The sequence below is a fragment of the Aedes albopictus genome, chromosome 3, assembly GCF_035046485.1.
Source record: "Aedes albopictus strain Foshan chromosome 3, AalbF5, whole genome shotgun sequence".
NCBI classification, from domain to species: Eukaryota; Metazoa; Arthropoda; class Insecta; order Diptera; family Culicidae; genus Aedes; species Aedes albopictus.
Window position 1 is genome coordinate 48719435 of NC_085138.1, and position 21393 is coordinate 48740827.

At 40.2% G+C, this 21393-nt stretch overlaps 1 protein-coding gene across 2 annotated transcripts in view; it reads left to right on the top strand.

Annotated features, from left to right (window-relative positions):
- The window catches only part of LOC109405826 (adenylate cyclase type 6), a 626637-nt gene that overhangs the window by 583710 nt on the left and 21534 nt on the right, over window positions 1-21393 (top strand). The window contains exons 12-17 of one of the 2 annotated variants that reach the window (XM_062855487.1): window positions 14590-15408; window positions 15469-15803; window positions 15865-15949; window positions 16013-16129; window positions 16188-16268; window positions 16338-16495. In XM_062855487.1, the coding sequence (XP_062711471.1) occupies window positions 14590-15408; window positions 15469-15803; window positions 15865-15949; window positions 16013-16129; window positions 16188-16268; window positions 16338-16495 (1595 nt within the window). The remainder of the gene's footprint in view (window positions 1-14589; window positions 15409-15468; window positions 15804-15864; window positions 15950-16012; window positions 16130-16187; window positions 16269-16337; window positions 16496-21393) is intronic. The other variant, XM_062855488.1, reaches the window with a different exon arrangement.

The window sequence follows — 21393 nt, forward strand, 5'->3', positions numbered from 1 at the left end:
AATTCTTTCAAGATTTCAATCAAGAATCCGTTCAAATTTTTTTTCAAGATTTCCTACAGAAATTCCTGGATGACATCCTACCTTGAGGAATTACTGGAGTGATTCCTGGAGGAATTCTTGGAGTAAATTCTAACGGAGTTTCTGATGCTATTCCTGGAATCCCTGTAGTAACTCTTTAAGGAATACTGTACCTGAGATAATTCCGGGAGGAATTCCTGGAAAGTTAACCGAAGGAATTCTTGAAGGAAGTTCTAGAGACATTTCTTGAGGAAATCCTGGAGTAATTCCTGGAGTATGTTCTGGAATAGTTCTTCAAGACGAATTCATGGAGATATTCCTAAGCAATATCTGGAGAAGTTCCTGAAAAAAATCGCCAAGAAATTCCTAAAAGATTTGCTGGAGGCACTTCTGGAGGAGTTCTTTAAGGATTTTCTGAAGAAATTCTTGAAGCATTTCCTTGAGGTATTTCTAAAAGGAATTCTGGGAGGAATTTCTGGAAAAATTCCAGAAGTAATTTTTTGACGAATTCCTGGAGTAAATCAAAGAAAAATTATGGGAATTCTTGGATTGTTTCTGGGAGGAATTCTTGACGGCTCTCCTGGAGTAGTTCCTGGAGTAATTTCCTTGTAGAATTCCTGGAGGATTTTTTTTTGAGGACAGCCTGAAGTAGTACCTGGACGAATTCCCGTAGGAATCCCTGAAGTCATTTCTGAAGCAATTCGTGGTGAAATTCCTAGAGTTATTCCTGAAGCTATTCTTGGAGTAATTCATGGAGTATATCCTTGAAGACTTTTAGGAAAAATTCCTGAAAGAATTCTTGGAGGAATTATTGGAGGAATTCCTGGAGGAATTTCTGGAAAAGTTCGTGGGTGAATTCCTGAAGTAATTCCTGGTGAAATTCCTGGAGGGATTCCTGGAGAATTTTCTGTAGGAATTCCTGGAGGAATGTCTGGAGGAATTTCTGGAGGATATTCTGTACGAACTCATGGAGGAATCCATAGAAGATTTATTAAAGGAATCACTGGCGAAATTTCTGGACGATTTCCTGGAGGAAATACAGGAAGGAGTTCTGAAGGAATATCTAAAGAATTTTCTGGAGCATTTACTGGAGAAATTTATGAAGGAATCACTGGAGGAATTCCTTCCTGAAAAAAAAAATTGGAGGACATCTTGCAGTAGTTCCTGGATAAACATCTGTAAGAATCCTGTAGGAATACCTGGAGTAACTCACGGAGAAATTCTTGGAGTTATGCCTGGAGTATTTCCAAGAAGACTTCCTGGAAAAATACCTGATGGAATTTCTGGAGGTATTCCTGGAAGAACGTCTGGAAGAATTTTTAGTTGACATCGTGGAGGATTTTTTGGAGGAATCCCTTGAGGAAGTCCTGGTGGTATTAATGCAGGAATTTCTGGAGAAATCCCTTGAGTCCTTCAGTAATTTTCGGGAAAAATCCTGAAGAGAAGCATGCATTATTGCTGGAGAACTCCTGCATTAATTTCCAGAGTTATAATGGAGAAATTCCCAGTAAAATCCTAGGGTGATTCTACGACAAATGCTGGAGAAATTCTTGGGCTAATTCTCAAGAAATTCCCTTGGTATTTTTTGGGGGTGCCCTGGAGGAATGCCTGGGGAGCTCCTGGACTCACTCTCAGGAACTTCAGGAGGGCTTCCCGTTAAACTGAAAATAAATAAACTGTGGGAAGCTACTCCTGGAGGAGGTAGAACTCAAGGAGTAGCTGGAGAAATACCAGGAAGGACTCCTAGAAGAATCTCTTTAGAGGTTTTCCAGAAAGAACTACGGGAGAGTCCCAGAAAGCATTCCAAGGGAAATCATAACCAAGCTGGAGGAATCCCAGATTCCTGTAGAAATTACAAAAGAAAGTTCTGGATGAATGTACATCAATCACACTGGAGAAAGTGCGCAGAAACAAAAACAAAAATAAATGACAACCGCTTCATACTGTGCGTGCGTTCGCGCAACATAAATTGCTGGTGCGCAGGCGCTATAGCCCGGTGAGCATTGTGTGCAGTGAGAACGAAGCGACAAAAAGCCCTATCGAGTCTCGGCCGCGGCCCCGGCCCGGATCCAGTCTCGGCCCGTAGGATTGAATATCCCTTAAAACGGTGCCACCCAGCTGTATGATCTCGCTAAATTCCACCAGTGAGTGGGTTTGGGTGTATGGCAATGGCATCTAGGCGAAATGAATCTTCACCCAAAGAAAAGGATGCCTTGAGATTGATTCATAAACATAGCGCGCAATTTGCCGTTCACTGTTGGCTCTGTCAAACGATGACCACCGCCGCGACGCTGGACTTCGTTGCCATGCGCACGACGACCAACAGCAAGCAAACGTGTAGGGTTGCCAGACAGTATTGCAATAAAAACATTGATTTATTTCACAAAATTTTGAATTCAAGATTGTGACAAAACTATGACAGATACAATGTTGCACCAAAGGACAGTTTGGTAGCGTATCAAAAAATGAATGTTTTGTAGAAGAACATTTCTCACATTTATCACGTTTTTCACGAGTAAACTATCAAAAAAGGTGAAAAGGGGGTACATTTTTAGGCACTTTTTACATAAAAGTCAAAATTTCTGCACTTAAATGACTTTTTATCAATTACCTGTCTAAAGAGCATTAAAAGACAAAGCTTTAAACTTTCTATCCATGCGCTTAGATTGATTATACGGTTCATAGTTTCTGAGTTAGAGATGTTTCAAGATGGGGTAATTTAATAACACTAATTTTTGAATAACTCACTTAGCAGTGATTTCCGGACCTACCTGTAGAACAATTTTTTGCTGCAAATATGGTCTACTTTCACCTCCTTTCGGGTGTAACACGAATTACCAGTCACCCGTATACAGCACTGCCTGTGTGGGCTGGATCAAAGAGGGTAGTGCTGAAATATTTTATTTTGTTTTCAAGTTTACTAATTCAGTATTCAAGCGTAGGGTAATTGATCCGATCATGGAGGAGTTAAGCGCTGGGTTCATGTTTAAACCACAATTTTATCGCCCCAAGCAAACTTTTTACATGGATTGAATTGAAAATAATAAAATCCATCCTTAATCTACGGGAAAATAACGAAATATTGCCACTTTGATGTTGTTATGAGCATTTTATTCGTTTTTATCTGAAAGAACATTGTGTTCCTAATGTTGCGGTATGTGTTCCTAATGTTGCGGTATTTTGTTCCTATTGTTGCGGTATCCCATTGAAATCATATGGGATACCGCAACATTAGGAACACTACCGCAACAATAGGAACACAGCAGCAAACACATTTAGGAGAATATTTTTTTTAAAATAGGTTTTTGGGCAAATCTTAAGCAAACAAATAGTGCAATCTCATAATTTAAGCACCATACATCTATTAAAAATACCTTTTGGTAACATTTCAGTCGAAAAAGTGCTCAATTGCCATTACCGCAACAATAGGTACTACCACAACGATGGGAACAATTACCCTATGTGGAATGTGTAAAGAAATGGTCATTTCGAATTTCCTTTAAATCCAAACGGCATCCTTCTTTGTATGCCAACAGTTTCCACAGAAGGCTAGAAGCTAAGAGCGTATAAAGGGATTGATATTCTATTCCACTCCATAAGGTTAGAGGAGAGCTTTAACCACTGCAACTTTAGTGGGTGGGAAGTGAACCCTGCACCACATTCAGGACGGGCGTTTTAACTAATGAATTGCTCGATTTAGCGGAAGCTCTGCAAACAGATGTACCTACTGTACACATGTAGACGCGTTTTCGGGGCAAGGGCATGAATATTTAAAGCGTAGCCAACCGTGCAATTTGTTTCGGTTTACATTTATTGCAATTACCTACATGTTTGAACTTTGTCTCCCGGAGGGGGAGGGATTCCACATTAGTTTTGTGTGTGCTTCCGGATCATTACATGACATTTTAATCGAGCGAGTATGTTGACTATTTCAATTAATTATTTAACATGTTTGAGATCAACGATTTTAAGCAGTCAATAATGATGCCACGCAAAGACGCAACTATTGAAATAATTTACTTAAGAATCAGTGGGTAGCATTGCAATATTTGGTCTCCTTAATATGCACTAAATATAAACTCTCGCCCACAACGGGACCTAAATGTAACGTTCTAAATCTAACATATCTTCTGTAGCATGATTTCTCAAACTGTGAGTCGCGCCCCCTAGGGCCAGTCTTCATCCAGGGGGTCGCGAGGGACAGTCGAATATGTTACTGTAACAGACCACAAATGAGGGAATTCCTATATTGGTTCGACATCTTCTGGCAAAAGGAGATGGGATATTGCTTCAGAAGGGATTAATTATTTCAAACATGTATTGAAAAAAAAATACTTGTTTGCCGTTTTGCAACAGGGTACATTTCCAAATCTTGGCGGAATATTACTGTAAATTATTATATGTACTGGCTTTCTCAGTCTGGGGAAATTCATAAAGATTAGTCGAAATTCATATCACATTACTGTAAAGTTTATTCCGAAAGTGGGTCGTGCGTCGTATGAAGAAACAAAGAGTTTCATACCTATAAGTTTGACCTCTTTTCTTCTGAAATGCTTAGAACGCATTGTAGATTATCGCATCCGTGATTTTCATCTGGCCAACGTGCCTCTTCATGTGAACCACCGAAAAAATCACCAATCTGTGCGAGTATGTGTTACACGCCCAACCCTCGCCAGATCTGGATGCTGGGTTCGCCGTAAAGTGCAGCGAGCTCGTGGTTCATCCTTCTCCGCCACACACCGTTTTCCTGCACTCCGCCGAAGATCGTCCTTAGCACCCGATGCTCGAAAACTGCTGCTCGAACTGAGCTGGTGGATGTCTCGCTCAGTCCCACCTACCAGCATGTACTTTGTCTTAGCCGCATTCACCACCAGTCCGACCTTTGCTGCTTCGCGTTTCAGGCGGGTGTACAGTTCTGCCACCGTTCCAAATGTTCTAGCAATAATATCCATGTCATCCGCAAAACAAACAAATTGGTCGGATTTCGTGAAGATCGTACCCCGGCTGTTGAGCCCGGCTCGTCGCATAACACCTTCCAGGGCGATGTTGAATAGTAGGCAGGAAAGTCCATCACCTTGTCGTAGTCCCCGTCGAGATTCGAATGAACTGGATAGTTCACCCGAAATCCTTACGCTGTTCTGCACACCGTCCATCGTTGCTCTTATCAGTCTAGTCAGCTTCCCGGGAAAGCTGTTCTCGTCCATAATTTTTCATAGCTCTGTGCGGTCGATACTGTCGTATGCCGCTTTGAAGTCGATGAACAGGTGGTGCGTTGGGACCTGGTATTCACGGAATTTATGGAGGATTTGCCGTACGGTAAAGATCTGGTCCGTTGTCGACCGACCGTCGATGAAGCCGGCTTGATAACTTCCCACGAACTCATTTGTTTTAGGTGACAGACGACGGAAGATGTACTGGGATAGCACTTCGTAGGCAGCATTCAAAATAGTGATCGTCCTGAAGTTCTCACACATTAACTTGTCGCCTTTCTTGTGGATGGGACAGATTATCCCTTCCTTCCACTCCTCCGGTAGCTGTTCGGTTTCCCAGATCTTGACTACTAACTGGTGCAGACAGGTGGCCAACTTTTCCGGGCCCATCTTGATGAGTTCTGCTGCGATACCGTCCTTACCAGCTGCTTTGTTGTTTCTGAGCTGGTGGATGGCATCCTTAACTTCCCTCAGCGTGGGAGTTGGTCCGTTCCCGTCCTCTGCTGCACCAACATAGTCATTTCCTCCGCTGCCTTGGTCCTCCGTGCCTACATTCTCTTCGCCATTCAGGTGCTCGTCGAAGTGCTGCTTCCACCTTTCGATCACTTCACGTTTGTCCGTCAGGAGGCTCCCGTCCTTATCCCTGCAGATTTTGGCTTGCGGCACGTAGCCTTTGCGGGGTGCGTTGAGCTTCTGGTAGAACTTACGTGTTTCTTGTGAACGGCACAGCAGTTCCATTTCCTCACACTCCGCTTCTTCCAGGCGGCGTTTTTTCACCCGGAAGAAACGGGTCTACTGCTTCCGCTCCTGTTTATAACGTTCCACGTTCTGTCAAGTCCCTTGCTGCAGCATTCACTGTACTCTAGCAGTCCTTTAGAGGGGCCTCATCGAGTCTGGCAACGTGGCCTCGAGATTCTGCACGTATGCTGAGGCGACATCCGGTTGTTTCAGGCGCTCTAGATCATACCGGGGCGGTCGCCGGTACCGTACATTATTGATGACGGAGAGTTTTGGGTGCAGTTTGACCATCACCAGATAGTGGTCGGAGTCGATGTTGGCGCCACGATAGGTCCTGACGTCGATAATGTCGGAGAAGTGCCGTCCGTCAATCAGAACGTGGTCGATTTGAGATTCCGTCTGCTGTGGTGATCTCCAGGTGTAACGATAAGGGAGGTTGTGTTGGAAAAAGGTGCTACGTATGGCCATATTTTTGGAGGCGACGAAATCAATGAGTCGTAGGCCGTTTCGTTCGTTTGCTGATGGGCGCTGAACTTACCAATCGTCGGTCTGAATTCCTCCTCCTGGCCTCCCCGACCGTTTAAATCTCCTATGATGATCTTGACGTCGTGGCTTGAGCAGTGATCGTACTCGCGTTCGAGCTGCGCGTAAAATGCGTCCTTGTCATCATCAGTGCTTCCGGAGTGTGGGCTGTGCTCGTTTATTATGCTGATGTTGATGAATCGGCCCTTGATTTTCAACCTGCACATTCTTTCGTCGATCGGCCACCAAACGATCATGCGCCTCTGCATGTCGCCCATCACTATAAAAGCTGTTCCCAGCACTCGTGTGTTGCTGCAACTTTGGTAGATGGTATAATTTCCTCTAAACGTTCGCACCAAAGATCCTGTCCAACACACCTCCTGCTGCAGAGTTACGATTCCGAACCCGCGGTCCTTCAGTATATCGGCAAGTATGCGGGTGCTCCCGATGAAGTTGAGAGTTCTGCAGTTCCACGTACCATGCTTCCAATCGCAAGTCCCTTTTTGTCGCTGTGGTCGTCGCCATTTGTATTAGTTTGCATTCCTCTCTTGTTGATTTTCCGGTGCTTATCTTTTTATGGCTGGCTTGCAGGGCCTGACACCAATTTACTAACCCAGGGAACTAGGCTTTAAGTGAAGTTGAAGAAAGTTGCAGAAGAAAAGAGGTGAAGTTGACGAAAGTTGCAGTGGATGTGAGGTTGTACGGCGGTCAAGGGTGTGTCAGATAGAGTTTACTGAAAAGTTCGAGGTAGTTATCGTGACGATATTCAACAGGGTTTCCGAGGAGTTTCAAGAGGAATGGGGACATATAAAGCAGCCCGAGAAAGGTTTTTGGGCAGGCTTAAGGCAAGGACGGCTGTTCGGGTCCGTATGAAGTTGATCATCAATATTAACTTCTTTTCCCGATCAGCCTAGATAGCTGTGTAGTGTCGGTAGCGGTTGTCTCAATTGGCTAAGAATAACACTACGGACCACCTGTTCCGGGGGTAAAAGTCCACTAAACAGGGAACCCCAATCCAAGGTGTCAGGCGACCCGTGCTGATGGATGAATGGTTGAGGGGGTTTAAAATATGCTCGATCTTTAACGGAGCCCGTAACGTAGGTAGATCGCCTTTATGTGTTGCGTTACGGTTCAAGATCTACCAAACCGAACCCTAGTGACATCCGGTTTGTCAAGTTGGGGTAATGTGTTTTGGTAATAAGGATTCATGGTACAAAGTCCTTGTTACTGGTGACAGTTTCTAAAATTGCATTTATTCTGCCTTGCTGATAGTTAAAGAATCGGACTTTGCCCACCCGAGACTACACTTGATGTTAGGAAAACAAACATGCTTTACGTATCTAATTGCGTACTAACCTATCAAGGACTGTTAAGTTCTGGTAATTCAAGGACTCACGTGCATTCTTATTGCAGAACACATTCTCTAATTTGACAGAGTTTTGCAACTAGCTTAAAGTTCCGGGTTTTTCTTTGTTGTCCTGGGACTAAACTAGAAGCAAGACATGGATGGGGCTAGAGTTCCGATGCATGGATAAATATCAGTACCACCGTTTTGTTTTTCTCAGAATTCAAATAGATTGTGTTTGATTAGGGGCGCTCTTTCACTGGGATTTAAATCTCTATGATAACGGGACCTTTTTATCGCAATCTATTTCTTGTACCTCTGGGATAACAAAACAGGAACTGTACAGAAATCGATGCTTCATTGCCTCTCAATGACAATGGAGTAGTACGACATGCACTAAATACTAAGGATACGGGTAATGCCACAAAAGATCAAAATACTGGTCGCAGTGGCTCACCCGAACAGAAAAAAAAAAAGGCAAGGAGGGTTCAGATTTTATAGATTTGTTTGGAGAGATTTAGAGGAGTTCAAGGTAGACTCCAGGGGGTTTCAAGGAGGTTTCAGTAAGCCAATAGACATATATGGAGTTTAGGAGAAAGTGCTAGATTGCTTTCAGGGGAATTAACAGAGAAATTTTTCAGAAGGATGAGTGGTATGAGAGGGAAGTAAAGAAAATTAAACGGAAATCTTGGTGTGTTTCAGGAGATTTTGAGGAGAATTTTTTGTTCATGAAGGGAGTATGTTATTGAATGCGTAGGCCTAAAAAGATTCAGGAAGGTTCTAGTGAAGATTCAGTTGGAATTGAGAGATTATGGACCTACGAGCAGTCACGTCGCCACCACCAGTGTCACTAAGCTCACGTTGTGCACCACAAGCGTGTTTTTTTTCATGGTGCGTACACTCAGTACACAACGCGATCGCTCCCGGGAGAGTATTGATTTCTTTTTAGGAGTTATTCCTTTTCGTTTTGGAAATCAAACCCGCTGTCTCCTGATAGACGATCAAGTAGCCGATACACGTTATCTGTTCGATAGCCGGAGAGCACCTTGCTGGTTCTTTCAGATATTGAACTCCGTCGGGTTTGTCGCGGACGATTGATAGGCACTTTAATCAATTTTGAACATTTATTTGCACCTGCTTTCTATCATGGACGACTTAAAACCAACTCAATACAAAAATGGTTAACAGTCCCAGTAAACCACATATCGTAGTAGGATGTCTACGCAACATCGCATTTTATTCCATCAAATATCAGAATCGTTAAAAAAGATGAAACTTGCAACATAAATTATAAAAATAATTGCTTATAAATCATCATTGCGATTTGATATCGATTAACTGTGAATAAGCCGTAAAAAATGAATATCGAAATCGTCACAAGTTGTATGAGCTGACAGGTGATACATAGAGTTAAAAGAGCTTTGATTTCAATCGCAATGACCTGATAAAAATTGTGTCTCAGGCAAACTCCGGCGACGCTGGCGGAAAAAACTCACCAATAAGATTGGCTTGATGTTTTATTTGCACATTTGATTTCCCCCAATCTCCATCATAGCATACCGTCACAGTAAAAGTTTGCCACTCAGGTACCGCAATCACAGCTCTCTTCACAACATAAAAATTGAGCATAAATTTGTTGCACGGAGATTGGCACCGCACAGAGCCGATTGGGGTGATTATGGCACATCATACACTGCAACCGATAGCCTGAACAACTGGACTCGGCTGTGATTTATTCACTTACCTTGCTCATCCTCTAGCTAGCCGTATCAAACATTTAGCACAAATTATTCCTGCAACTGAGCCTGCGATGGATTCCGATGCTCAAGATGAGTCGAGTCCAGAGATCCTTCCCAGGACAACGTTTCACTCGTTCCTCCTGCGTTCGGGTTAACTTTGGTTGGTTTAATGCTTCCAATGCACTGCACCCACCGCACAACCAGAAACTAAGCTTCCATTGAAGGATTGGAGCACTGGATAATATAAATCAAAATTTGCGGGACATTTTTCTCGGCGACGACGTCGACGACGACGCGTACGGATGCGAATGTAAACAAGACTAATTGTAATTATCGCAAATCAAACTCGCAACAAGTTGTGTAAGCTGACAGATCATAATGTGATACATCATAGTTCATGTCAGCACAGCAATGAAGGCAATCGCATTGTCTTAGGGAAAATTGCTACTGTGTACCTATAAACAGTCTGCAAAAAGGATAAGATAAATGTGACGGCCAAAGAACCTTTAGTTAATATAATCCAAAATTCTTATCATTTTCAAGATAACTTCGTTGGTGTTCTGGTATGGTATTGCATCAGTGATCTGGAGGTGCTGTGTTCGATGCTGGATGTCGATTTTTTTTTTCTTTATTTACAATTTTAGGCATCGTATTATAAATCGTAACAAGTCGCATTTTTGTTCTTTTCATCGACGATTTGGGACATCATAATACTTGTGTCAGACACGAATGCCACTTAAGTGGTAAAGTGTCTTAAATATATAGTAATAATAATAATAATAATACTTGTTGCCTGGAATCGAGAAAAGTCGTCACGAGTTGTATAATTCATCGTCCACTGGCCGGCATTGCTTTCATGGAAGAAAAATGTATGCGTCTGTTTCGGCCATTAACTTTTATACGTAAACGTAATCACTTTTAGTCCTGGAGATGGAATGTGATATACTTAAGGGTATGCGGTATGGGATTTTTTCAAAACGATACGAAACGAAACGGTATGTGATATTTTTGATGCGATGCGGTACGAAACGAAACGAAATTTAAAAATGTTTCGTAAAATCGATACGAAATCAGAATTCACCCGGTATTTTTCGAAACGAAACGAAATTTTCTTAAAAAATTCGCGGAATTTTTCAGTTATATAAATTTTGTGCAAATTGATGCTGCGTGTTTGCATTTTTTTTCCTAAAGGTCACAGGCATTAATTGTGTTTCCCTTATGATTCTTATCCCCTAGACTTCATTTGCCACAGTTGGATATTTGGGCCATTTGGGCAAGGGGTCCAGTTTACTTGATTTTTTACGAGACTAGAAATTGTACACATGTCACTGCATACGAACAATCCAGTCAATTGGAGCAAAGTTGACTGTGATAGCGCGCAAAATGCCCTTAATAACTCCTCCTGCCCAAATTGTCCCAGATCCATTTTTTACAATTTTTAATCACAGATATTGGAATTTAAACAATTACAATAATAACCTAACAAGATTGCTCCAAAGACTTAATAAATACGTTGCATCATTGCAATGGTGTTATAAAATGCTCGAGCTAAAAATGAGCCACCATCTTCAAACCAAACGGTACCTCTACTAGAGGTATAGTGCAAAAAAATAAATTGTTTCATTTAGTGAAATAAGAAAAAAGCGCTACGTTTTACTTAATATCCAAATATCCAATGTTCAGTAGTTCAGACACCAACAGTTTTATGGCACCCCAATCGAAAACGGTTAACCAGAATTACCCCTTGAAGGAGACTCTAATACGAGTCAAAATATTGGGAAAAATCTAAAATTTTCGTTTTAATTCCCCAAGCCTGCAGTGCCGGAATTCAAAGCTCTATAAGATGCTCTAATGCCGATTGTTTATCATAATTCTGCAGCAAGATATGTTTCTGATAAGAAACATTAACTAGATGTTTACCATTCAGCTATGTGAATAGCGTAACTTCTTGAGAAAGCCAATTATCTAAAATCTTCAAAGAAGTTTTAAGATGAAAATACCCGGTAAAAACAGTGTGTGTTCAACCTTCAGGTCTTGCGATTCGGGACTTTTAATCCCAAAATAAACTAGCCTAGGAGTTATTTTGCTACAAAAGATGAAAAAAAAACAAAATTTTCATAAATACGAATATTAAAAAAAAGGTTCACTAGTCCAGAGTTTGTTGGCTCAACTATATCATCTGTTTAGCGAGTTCCCTTAGCGTGAAAGTTGGCTGGGCGCATAGCGGAGGTATCATTATTTTATCGTACTCGACATTTTCAAATCATACCTGAAAGTCTTTAAAGAAATTCGTCAAAAAATATCGGTATGGACCCTTGCAGATGTACTTGAAAAACTTTAAGAATACCGGTACGAACTCCTACATCAATGTCTTCGAAACCCGAACATATTTTGGAATTTACCTTAAAAACAATAGAGATTTAGAATTCCTTTAAAAAGGGAAAATAATGTTATGAACGGAAATTACTTGAGTGATTCCATTTGAGGTCCATTCCACGCCTTAATGGTGAATCTTTTTCAAGAGCTCCTGTGGAAATTTAAACTATTTCAGGGTTTAACCAGAAACTTTTCCATGGAACAAACTTTCTACATGTGTCTTAAAACGATTTTTCCTGGGGTTTCCAATATTTTTTATAAAGACATCTCCTGAGAGAGCTTCCATGTTTTCTTAAATATTATTCATTACTCTGCTAAAAAATCTAATCGGGAATCTAAAATGAAGTTTTTTTTTTACATTTGGTTCCATAAGGAAATTTAACCACAATATAATTTATGGTCCCGCGTTGAAAGCATCATCTCAAGTAACAAACTTGTCTTGCCACAGAAAAGTCTCGGCGGAACAGGTTATTGTTGCACAGTAGTCATTGCGACTTACTTCTAGCAAGTAAGTGTTAATTTGTTAGAAGTAAGACAATAACCTGCGCCACCGTGACCGTGACTCTTCTATGACAAGTGTGTTGCTTAAGCTTTTGAAAAATGTCTTTATGGTAGGTCCTAGATAAGAGGTATATTCGAGATTTGTTTTGTCTTTATTGTAGAGACTTTCAGCCTGGCACTGGTTTGTTTCTCGATATTCGAAATGATTTTTAACACTTTTCAGTAACTCGAGATTAGCAAGATCTCCGATAGATGACGTGGAAATTTATACTATGAACTTGTTTTCGAAATTTATTGGATATTCCGCGGAATTCCGTTTAATTTCGTCAAATTATATTTTTAATTGGCGAAATTTTTAGAATTTGACGAAACGAATCGAAATTCAAAATCCTAAATTTCGCCTACTTGAATTCCGTGGAATTCCGCGGAATTTCGTTTCGAGGTGTATTTGGCGAAACTTTTCGGTATATCGCATACCCTTATATACTGTACATCTGACGACCCATTTCGAGGTATGCCTAGACTCTTACGTGCATCCTGAGGTCGTCTTGTACAACAGTAAGCCTCGCATTGATTCATCCGGATATCAAATCAATATCTGAAATGCATTAACACTTCCTGAATCAAAAATTTATTTAAGAGACTTAAGAGGTACCCTGGTTTCATGTGTTTATTAGAAAGTTTGGCGTAATATGTATATCCAAAAATATCAAAGATGTAAGGTTTTTAGTTTTAAAGATATGATTTTTTGATTCTTTGCAAGAAAAAGTCCTTTAATCCTTGAAATGTAATCTTTGGTAATGCATGCACAAATGATGAACACATGGAGTTCGTCAATTTTCCTAAAAATTAAGTGTCCCCTCGAAGGGGAGAGAAAGTGCCTCTGGAGCCGACCTATTGAACGTCCTGAATTGATTCTGCAAAGACACCAAAAAATTCCTCAACACTCTCGTAAGGACATCCGAAAACAACTTAAAATCGTGCACCATGCGCAGTTAACGATGTGACGGCGTACTTCCGACAGCTTATGTGACTACTATTTTTCACCTTCCAGTGCAGTACAAGTTTGATGTCCCCGAGGAATCAGGGAGGCAAAAACATTCGAAACTTGACGAGAAATGAAAGATTTAATGGGGGTTTAAGAAGTCAAAGGCGATTTCAGCGGGTAGGAGGTCTTACGGAGGTCAATTGTGTGTCAGATATGGTTTACAGAAAAGGTTCAAAGTAGTTCTGAAGAGGATTTACAGAAGGATTTAGAGGGGTATGAGTTGAAAAGGAGATATTTAAAAGGAATTCAAAGTAGTAGTAGTTTTGGGGGAGGGGCAGGGTGAGTTTTAAAAATTACAAAGTAGGTACAGATTTGGACAAACTTTCTAGGCAGCTGAGGGGCTTTACATGGAAGTTTCAGAGATATTCCTGTGGTTTTCAGGCAAGGGCTGTTTAAGGAAGAGAGTCCAGAAGAGTTTTAATAGGTGTCAGGGATATGAGAAGGCCGACTCCTTTGACATGACATTATATTATTGTTTTTAGTATGTTGAAGACTTCAACTGGTTGGACAAGAAAAGTTTAAAAAAAGGAAAGACAAGGAGAAGCAAGATTGATTTAAATGAGAGGAGCAGAGGAGTTTAAGTGATCTAAGAAGAAATTATGATGGTTTCGCGGGGTTAATACACTAACAAAGTTTTACACAAGCGAGTGACCAAAGATGAACATCTGTTGCCTGTGGTTGAAGAAGCTTTAGGGAAGCTATGGAGAGGTTTCATAGAAAGGTCAAGAGAGTTGAGAAGGCTTTTCTGTGATTTTTTTCTGTGATCACTTTAAGTGATTCTTCCATCCATTCCCATAAAACGTCCTTAATTCTCATCTGTTGTTCCAATTTCTCTAAATACTAATTAATTCCATTTTACTCTAATGTTACTTAAACAGAAGTGTGTAAATATAAACTACTTCAATGGATTACACTTAGCACTACTCAGAAACTACGTAGGCTAATTTTTGGCCCTCCCAGACCCCCTACCATCTCGTAGACTGTTGTCCATACACAGCCAGACTCTCTCCCTGCCCACTAAGAGTCAATTTAGTTTATGGACTGACCCTTCAATACAGCTTCGATTATACTATTGTCCTGTCCTTATTTCAGCGCTACTCGGACCTCATCACCTTGGCTTGCACGAACGCCGCCGGTATCCTGCTCCATTGGCCCAAGGAGCGATCCCAGCGGAACGCTTTCATGGAAACTCGCCAATGCGTCGAGGCTCGTCTACGAATCCAGCGGGAGAACCAGAAGCAAGAGCAACTGCTACTGTCGGTTCTGCCGCGGCACGTGGCCATGGAGATGAAGAACGACATTGCCGGACAACCCCGGGAAGAAGCCCAGTTCCACAAGATCTACATCCAACGGCACGAGAATGTGAGTATACTGTTTGCGGACATCTGCGGGTTCACCAGTTTATCCGATCAGTGTACGGCGGAGGAGTTAGTGCGGTTGTTGAACGAGCTGTTCGCTCGATTCGATCGACTAGCACAGGAACACCACTGTCTGAGAATCAAACTACTGGGGGATTGCTACTACTGCGTATCGGGACTTCCGGAAGCAAGGCCCGATCATGCGATCTGTTCCGTTGAGATGGGCCTGGACATGATTGACGCCATTGCGTTGGTTCGAGAGGTGATGGCTGTGAATGTGAACATGAGAGTGGGGATCCACACGGGGAGGGTCCACTGTGGAGTGTTGGGTTCCCGGAAGTGGCAGTTTGATGTGTGGTCGAATGATGTGACGTTAGCAAATTACATGGAGAGTGGGGGTGTTCCGGGTAGGGTGCATATTACGAAAGAAACCCTGAAAAGTCTGGGCGATCACTACGAAGTGGAAGAGGGAAAGGGAGCAGATCGCAACAACTATCTTAAGGATCATCAAATCCAGACGTATCTGATAGTTCCTAAGGAGTCCTACCGAGCGGTGAGTCTTGAAATGGGTTATTAAGTGTTCAGGCCTAACTGAACCTTACTTTCTGTCTAGCAGCATACCATGTCCAAGCAGTCGTCTTCCGTGAATGGGAACATTTCCAAAGAGCTGCGCATGATGGGCCACTGGTCCAAGATGGGGTTCAACGACAAACAGGAACCCAAGAGTACCGAAGAGGAGGTTAACGAGTATCTGATCAAGGCGATCGATGCGCGATCGATCGATCGGCTGCGGTTGGATCACTGCAAGCGCTTCCATCTGACGTTCATCAAGGACGACATCGAGCGGAAGTACTGCCGCGAGCCGGATCCGATGCTGAACGTGTACTTCTACAGCAGTATCATCATCTTCTTCGGGATCATGTCGATCCAGGTGCTGGTTTTCCCTATGTAAGATCGATTGTGGTACGGGAATTGTAGATATTGACCTAATGAGCAATCTCAATTGCAGGGACCATTACACCTACTGGGTGTACGGTGTACTAACTGTGATGCTACTAGTTTCCTGTGTTCCAGTCTTCTCGAGAGAAGATACAGTCAGTAGAACATCCCCATTGGTAGATTTGAACAAACTTATGAGTTTGACTTTATCTCAACAGAAAATTTCCAACTTCTTCCGGATGATATCGCAGAAGATCCATGGCCGGCGGGAGGTCGCACAAGTGATATCGTTATGCGTTGTCGTTACTGTGATATGTTTGTCTTACTATAAACTGGTAATTTGAATAATTTGAAACATTTGTTTGTTTTGATTCTAACGCTCTTCCATTGCAGACTTTTATTCTCTATCTATCGCTATCGGAGGAATATTTTCTACATTGGCCTAATCAGTGTAATGAATCGAAAGCTTTTAGTGTAGGTTTTAAACATCATTTTAAGATGCAAATACTTATTAAGTCGGGTTCTTTGTGTATCTTCCAACAGATTCTGCAACTACTTACCTTGCTTGCCTTACTTACTTGTGCGGTGCATCAGTTCATCAAGATCATTTTCAAAATCATCCTGCTGGTGGTCATCCTGATGTGCTACATCACATCCATCGTGGTGCTGACGATGATCTACGGTCGGCACTGCGAGCCGTGGTAAGTAACTTTCCCTAAATTAGAAATTTAGAACTATTAAGTTTAAAAGAAAAATGCATTTGAGCCATTCAGGAAATCAAAAAAATGCAACTTCAAATGATGTAATATTTGGTGGGTTTGTAGTTCATCGAACATAATTAGACCTGTATTTTTTTTTTATTTCATCATTAAAGTAACCAATTTCCATAAAACCTTTTTTTTTTTTAAACTGATAGATTTCAACCCTCCTTGTGCTTAATGTCATAATTTTAATCCAACTCGTACACTACGTCAGCGAGCTGTTCCCAACGTGATGCATTAGAAAGGTTAAAAAATCATAACTTTTGAACCAGTTGACCAATTTGCAACTTCTTTTGTTTTCCGTTTTAAAGATTTTGAATTGTAGTTTGACCATCCTGGGTTCCTTAGCAAGTTTTGAGGCTAGAAGTCAGCTTTCTAAAAAAGAAGAGTAAGATTTTTGAAAATATATAACACCTGTGATGAATTTCAAATACTCTCAGTGTATTTATTCTTGAAAGTTCTTCAAATATTGTCAAACATTTTCACAAATTTAATAAATTTATTTATATTTTTTTATGAAATTCAACTAACTCAACGTACATATGTACAGATGGGTAAATTATTGATTAAATTGGGAAAAAATCCACAGCTCAGGTGAGATATGTCACCTTATCTCACCTGAGCTGTGGATTTTTTCCCAATTTAATCAATAATTTACCCATCTGTACATATGTACGTTGAGTTATTTGAATTTCATAATTTGACCACACGGATTGGTATTACCGAAAATTTGCACTTCAAGTGAGTTATATTTTTTAGTTATTTTAATTTTATGAGAGATTCCTCCATAGATTCCTGTAAAAAAACACCTGGTATTTCTTCTGCAATTTCTTCAGCTCTTCTTTCAGAAAGTATTCCAGGGAATTTCTAAAAAAAAAAACTGCCAGAACATCCTTCGTAGAGATTTCCCCGAGAATTCCTCCAGGGATTTCTTTAGCAAATCATAAATTCCTGTAGAATTTCTCTTAAAGTTTCTCCTCTCCTCTCCTCTTCTTGGCGTAAAGTCCTCACTGGGACAAATCCTGCTTCTCAGCTTAGTGTTCTATGAGCACTTCCACAGTTATTAACTGAGAGCTTCCTCTGCCAATGACCATTTTGCATGTGTATATCGTGTGGCATGCACGAAGATACTCTATGCCCAAGGAAGTCAAGGAAATTGCCTTTACGAAAAGATCCTGGACCGACCGGGAATCGAACCCGTCACCCTCAGCATGGTCATGCTGAATACCCGTGCGTTTACCGCCTCGGCTTAAAGTTTCTGGATATTACATTAATCTAAAAACTCCTTTATAAAACCTTCCTTGGATTCCTCCAGAATTTGCTCCATGGCTTCCTTTAAAATAATCCTTCAGGCAATCTATTCTATCAGAACATTTCCATGGCTTGCTTCAAACAGACCTCTAGAGTTTCCTCCAGAGGATTCTCCAGAAATTCCGCAATGAATTCATCTAAAACATACTTCCTTGGATTACCTTAGAAATTTCTCCATAGTTTCCTCCTGAAATCCTTACGAGAAGTTATTCACAGATTCATCCAGAAATGTTTTAGTAATTCCTTCAGAAAATCAAAAGTTCACAATTTTTCAAGGAATTCCTCAAAGGATTTCTTAAGAAAATCTTCCACAATTCTTTCAAAGTTCTCTTTATAAATTCTACTAGGGATTCCTTTTGAAATTTCTCTGGGATACCTTCAGTAATTCTATATGGGATTCCTCCATGAATTTGCCAAAGGATTCCTCTAAGAAATCTTCTGGGGATTCTTTCGAAAATTGCTCAATAGATTCCTCTTCATTAAATTATTAAATTACTCCAGGAATTTGTCTCCATCAGGTAAATTTCTATGGGCTCCATCTGAAACTTTACCAAGGACATTCTTCTAGGAAATCACCAAGAAAATCTTTTGGATTTTTTTCTAGTGTTTCCATTGGAGTTTTATGCGGGGATTGTTTTGAACACCTTTTTATTGATTGTTTTATAAGTTTTTCCAGTGTTTTTCAGAAAATCTTCCAGAGATTCTTTCAGAAATTCGTACAAGTATTTCTTACAAAATCTACCAGCGATTTGTTCAAGAATTGATCAATGGCTTCCGTTGAAAATTCCCGCAGGAATTTGTCCAGGAATTTCTTCATGTATTAATCCATACAGTCCTGCATGAACTCTTCCTGAGATTCTTACACTATTTCTTTCATTGATCTAGGCCGATTTCTCTAAATATTCCCGCAGGAGTTGATACAGAGATTCCTTCAGAATTTCCTACAAATGTCCCTCCATGTTTTCCCGGTAATTTCTTCGGCAATTTATCTAATAATTACTCCTAGAATTTGTCCGCGGATTCCTTGAGGAATTATTTCAGAAATATCTTGAATTTCTTGAGAAATAATACAAGACTTTTTATTGGGATCTTTACAGCAGCTTATTGAGGAATTCTTTCTGAAATACGTCCACAGAATACTCCTGGGATTCCTTGAAAAAATCCCTGGCACTTCTTCAGTTATTCTTCAAAAAGGCTTCGGAACTTTTACATGGATTGTACTTGAAACTTCTTCAGAAATTCCAGCAAAAAATACTTGCAGAGACTTTTCAGAATTGTTGGGATTTCTTCATGAATTGAAAAAAAATTGATTTTTTCAAAAGGAGGCGTCCATAAATGACGTGACTTTTTAGTAAGGAGGGGGAGTCTAGGATTGTGTGACGGGCTAGGTGACGGGTCATGTATCAGGTATGGGAAAACATGCTACAAGGGGAAACGGGGGAGTAAAAAATTGGCCAAAAAATGCTACGTCATTTATGGACGCTCATCTTTGACATCCTCTAAAGGAATTCTTTCGGCAAGTACTCCAAGCATCGTTTCAAGAATGGCTTGAGAATTTTTTTTTCAGAACTTCCTGCAATAACTTCCATAAGAATTATTTTTAGAAATTGCTGCAGTACTGCCATGTGCAGCATAGTTGTCCCATGTTACTTTATGACGATTTTGACTTTTTATCATCAAAAGGTCTATTTTAACGTATACTTTCAGAATCTACTCTCGGTTAGCATACTCCTTGAAAACAACATCAATTCAATTTGTCCCATGTTCATTTTTTGTTTCTGAAAAGCATAAAAAGCTGTCCGAGCATCTTTGAGGGAATCCTGACCATTTTCCGGAAATCCTGGTATCATTTATGAAATTCAACATGGGACAACTTATGTTGAACATCTCACATGACATGTTCGAGAAAATCCCGAAAATTGCTAGATTTATCGGCATAACAGTCCCACCAGAGTTTCTCTTTAAAAAATCAAAGTAAATTGTATGTTTATGAAACGTTTTGTTCAAACTTCAATGATAAATACCAATTCTAACGCTCTGCTGGTGGATTCCTTTTGTGTTTTTATTACACTTTTCCGTAGAGATGGAAACAATGTTGAAACTTAAAACGCGTTTTTCTCAGTTTGCTGTTTTGGAACATGGGACAACTATGCTGCACATGGCAGAGTAGTTCTGTTTGAACTCCTTCAGAGAATTCTGCAGGATTTGTTTCAGATATTTCTTCAGGATTTTTTCCGAAATTTTCTCAGAAATTGCACTAACATTCTTGATAGGATTCCTTGGATTGTTTTGAGAAAACCTGAGAGAGCAGTCTGAAGGAATCTTTTAAAAACTGCTGGTGTAACCTATGGAGATTGCAAGAAAAAAATCTAAAAAAAATCTGGGGAGACTCCCGGACAAAAATTTCTGAAGCAATATCTGACGTTATTCCGGATGAATGCCTGGAAGGAATCATGAAGAAATTCTTCAACCCTCTAATACCTAAATTTTTGATTTTGATCTAAATATCATTTTTCGTCATCTAAAATCGATTTAAACATGTTTTGGAAGATGATTCTTTTTAATTATCGATTTCGTGAATTTGAGTTTTTGATTTTTCTAATTTTTATTTTTGAACAACCCCACACTTTTATATTTTAGGGGCCCATATAGCCGAGGCGGTAAACGCACGGGTATTCAGCATGACCATGCTGAGGGTGACGGGTTCGATTCCCGGTCGGTCCAGGATCTTTTCGTAAAGGAAATTTCCTTGACTTTCTTGGGCATAGAGTATCTTCGTGAATGCCACACGATATACGCATGCAAAATGGTCATTGGCAGAGGAAGCTCTCAGTTAATAACTGTGGAAGTGCTCATAGAACACTAAGCTGAGAAGCAGGCTTTGTCCCAATGAGGACTTTACGCCAAGAAGAGAGAGAGAGACTTTTATATTTTTCCTGGAAGCCAATTTGGGGAACGGATTTTTTTAGGATGGAAACATTTTGAGATTTTTTGATTATTGTTGAAATATTATTATTTAAAAATTTTTTCACAGAAAATTTTGTTTTCCGTGTAATTTTAAGGAAAATAATTTTAGAGTGTATTCGATTTCCTTAAACTATTGAACAAGGATGGAATAATTTGGGAAAAATTTAAAATATGTTAATTGTAGGTATTCAAAATAAACAATGACTTCTAAAAGGTGACTAAAACATCAATTTTTCAATGATTTAAAAAAAATGTAAATACGCTTTAAAATACAACAAAAACCATTTTGAGATATACAGAACAGTCCTGAATATCAGCCAAAAATATAAAAAAATGATTTTTCACGAAACAAAAATTACAAAAATGCTCAAACTATACCTCGTCTAAAGGCGGGATTGGGTATTAGAGGGTTAAGATACCTCCTCGGTTCATAGAAAAAATAATAATGTAGAGATTCCAGGGAAAAATCCGTAGAAGGCTTTCAGAAAAAATCACTTAAAAATGTGTGCTGAAATACCAGAAAAAAATCAGACAATAGTACTGGTAAAATTCTTGAAGAA